Source organism: Capsicum annuum, unplaced genomic scaffold (assembly GCF_002878395.1).
Source record: "Capsicum annuum cultivar UCD-10X-F1 unplaced genomic scaffold, UCD10Xv1.1 ctg40604, whole genome shotgun sequence".
Lineage (NCBI taxonomy): Eukaryota > Viridiplantae > Streptophyta > Magnoliopsida > Solanales > Solanaceae > Capsicum > Capsicum annuum.
Genome location: NW_025847920.1, coordinates 794 through 4,449, shown reverse-complemented (window position 1 = coordinate 4,449; position 3,656 = coordinate 794). Strand labels below are relative to the sequence as shown.

Here is a 3,656-nt window from a genome sequence, read left to right as displayed (position 1 = left end):
CCAAAATCCAAGATTACCCATTTAGTCTTTTGCACCACTAGTGGTGTGGACATGCCGGGGGCCGACTACCAGCTCACTAAGCTACTTGGGCTTAGTCCATCAGTTAAGCGATTCATGATGTACCAACAAGGTTGCTTTGGTGGTGGTGCTGTTCTCCGATTAGCCAAGGACTTGACAGAGAATAATAAGGGTGCTCGAGTTCTTGTTGTTTGTGCAGAAATCACGGTAGTAACCTTCCATGGCCCAAGTGACACTGATTTGGATGTTTTGGTTGGACAAGTCCTATTTGGAGATGGGGCTGCTGCAGTCATTATTGGATCAGATCCAATTCTAGAGGTGGAAAAACCTTTGTTCGAGCTTGTCTCTGCAACCCAAACTCTTATCTCCGATACTAGATATGCTGTTTATGGTAAAACTAGTGAGGTCGGACTGACATTTCACTTACATAAGGATGTAACAAAATTGATTTCAAATAATGTTGAGAAGAGCCTAACGGAAATATTTGACCCTTTGGGCAGTTTTGATTGGAACTCTTATCTTCTGGGTAGTTCATGCAGGTGGACGTGCAATTTTGGACCAAGTTGAATTGAAGTTGGGCCTAGAGCCAGAAAAACTTAGGGCGACAAGGCATGTCCTAAGTGAGTATGGAAACGTTGCTAGTGCTTGTGTTTTATTTGTTTTGGATGAGATGAGGAAATACTCTATTAAGGAATGGTTAGATACTACCGGCGAAGGACTTGAGTGGGGGCTGTTTTTTGGTTTTGGGCCCGGACTTACTATTGAGACACTCATTCTCCATAGCATTTGTAATATGATATGTGAAAATTCATAAGTAGCTATTTTTAACTCCAGCAATTTGAAGATACTTAGTATCATAGAGTTTCAAATTTGGTGGATTTAATCTGTATCTTGGGTTGATTCAAGTTTGACTTATTTTCCATAAAAATTACATAAATCTCAATCCTTTTAAAACTAATTACTCCTTGTCACACCTCTTTTTTACGTACTCCAAAAAGATTTAGGTTTTAAAGGTCGAAAGAGTTTTATTATTTAAGTGACAAGAAATGAAAATTTATTTCGGAAAAGGATTATTTACATTTTTTATTCAGAGTCGCCACTTGACATAATCTGGTGTGCCAAGTCACCATTGGAAAAATCCTTTTCAAAAATCATTTGACTCTTTAAACTGGTTTGCGAACAAAGACTCCGGCTAAGGAATTCTGTTGACCGAGGGGAAGGTGTTAGGCATCCCTCGATCCCGTGGTTCAACCACGGTCACTTGGTAGAGTGTATTGACTATTTTGGCATTACGAAGTGTATAAACTACACAAAAAGCACGCAAAATAATCAAACAATAAACAAAACAAAACAATCCAAAATGTAAAGTCCACTCCAATTATACAGTTCAAAAATAAATAATGCGGAAATATAAATCTATTCTACCCTAGACTAATCCTATACTACGCTCTACCGCTTCACCTGACGCCTCGGGCCTTCACTACGAACATCTTCCAAGTACAAGGTACTTCGGGGCATTCCCTGGATAAATCAATACAAATCCTTCGGGACATTCCCCAGCCAAATGAGTACAATTTAAACTCTTCGTGCAATAAAGTAGAAAGTAACATTCATGCCCATATTCAAACATTCCAACAAATTGTTATTCCTAAATTTGCCTACCCGGCCAACGTTTGCCTACGCTTTTGCCGGTCTTATCATGATACTACTACATTTCAACCATATTTATGTTTAAACCAAATTAAACCAAAAGTCTTTAATCAATCCAAATTCACTATTTTATCAAATTCTCAATTACACCCCAATTTTCATTTTAATACTAAATTTTCACAATTCACCATTTTCTATTTCAACGTTCCACAATCACTTTTCAACGAAATTAAATAACGAGTCAATATCAAAATAACAACCTATCACCAATCAAGACAACATGCATCCATCACCAACAAGTATCAAACAACACCCGAAGCTTAATCCAAACACCAAAGCATAGTAAACGATAAAATAGAAGAGGAAAAAAGTAGAATAGGACCTTTTGATAGTCGATTTCGTTGATAATAAAGATGTTAAAGTAGCCCGAATTTTGAATCCCGAATAGAAGACCTCACTCGAAAAACTCCCAAGCTCGGTATCGCCAAAATTGAAGCTCTAAATTCATTTCAATGCGTGTCTCGATTTCCGGTGAATCTAAGCTTCAAATGAGCTTTTTGTGCGTCAAATTTCACAATCGAAAGGCGGAGCCCCAACCCGAACGTCGACTAACCGGATTTTGAACCAATAACGACGATAAGCCCGAACCTATTTCGCACCTCCTAGCTACTGTTTCGATCGATTTTCGGCAGACTTCGCCGGATTCAAACCAACAATGACGATAAGACAAGACGGAGCCCCCAACCCGAACGTCGACTAACCGAATTTTCGAACCAACAACGACGATAAACCCGAACCTATTTTGCACCCCTAGCTACTGTTTCGATCGATTTTCGACAGACTTCGCCGGATTCAAACCAACAACGACGATAAGACAAAACGGAGCCCCAACCCGAACGTCGACTAACCAAATTTCGAACCAACAACGACGATAAGGCCAAACCTATTTCGCACCCCTAGCTACTGTTTCGACCGATTTCCGGCAGACTTCACCGGATTCAGGTCTGGTTGGGCCGATCTCGATCACAGATTGCTTCTCTGTTCATCTCTTTTTTCTCGATATGGTCTCCGTTACAGTGAGTCCTCTTTTTTGTGTATTATGTGTGTATGTGTTTGAGAGAGTATGCGTGTGTTGTGTAAATGGTGAGGGTGAGTGTCGATCGGAAGAAAAGGACGAAGATGATGCTGAGTGCTCTGTTCTTTTTTTTTGGTTACTGATGGTACCAAAATTGTGTGATTGTGAGAGTATGCGTGTGTTTTTTATTGTGAGGGTCACATGGGTGGGTATTGGGGTAGGTTAAGTGGGGTCACGTGGGGTGGGGGTAGGGTGTGATATGTTTTATTTTGATTGGGTAGGTTGTTAGGATAAGATGTAGGGGTTAGGATATGATAGAATTTGTTAGGGAGTTTGTTATTTTTTGTATTTTGTGAGGGTATAATAACATGGGTGAGGGTACACGGTAGGATAAAATAAAAATGGGTAAAAGTGAATAAAAATTGAACTTTAAAAGTACGAAATCACGTGTCTACATCATGCCCCCTTTGGATGTAAACACATGGTGTTTTCATACAAAGCAGTAGACGACGAGGCGGAATTTCGTCCTATCATTTATTTAAAAGCACGAAGCAAAAGGAAAGAGGAAAACCAGGTCTTGACTTAGGACATCCTACCCACCCTAGTTATAAGGGGATTAAATGACGAGTATCTCAAAGGATTGGACGGAGGTGCACTATACCGAGTTGGAGAGTTGAGTGAGGTTCTATCGAGGTTCCGGTCCGCGGCTCTGTTATTACATCAAAAATGAAAATTACAAGTTAAAACATAAATAAAATTACAAAAATCCTATCTATACAGCTTCTATTGGTTCTTGACTCGACTTTCATCACCCTATTCTTCAGGCGGGCTCCTGACTTGCAATTTCTTTTAACTTGTTGCTTGGCTTTCAATTGCTTCGCTTTGTTGCTTGAATTTTCGTTTCTTCACCCTA

At 39.7% G+C, this 3,656-nt stretch overlaps 1 protein-coding gene across 1 annotated transcript; it reads left to right on the top strand.

Annotated features, from left to right (window-relative positions):
* The first annotated feature begins 15 nt into the window (after nt 1–15).
* Nucleotides 16–697, top strand: LOC124891784 (chalcone synthase F-like). The gene has a single exon (XM_047403398.1). The coding sequence runs from the start codon at nt 52–54 to the stop codon at nt 583–585; it is 534 nt and encodes a 177-aa protein (XP_047259354.1). The 5' UTR covers nt 16–51; the 3' UTR covers nt 586–697.
* Nucleotides 698–3,656: the final 2,959 nt, after the last annotated feature.

Excerpts from the sequence above, each read along its gene's own strand:
- LOC124891784 (XM_047403398.1), top strand. The coding sequence starts at position 52 with ATGCCGGGGGCCGACTACCAGCTCACTAAGCTACTTGGGCTTAGTCCA.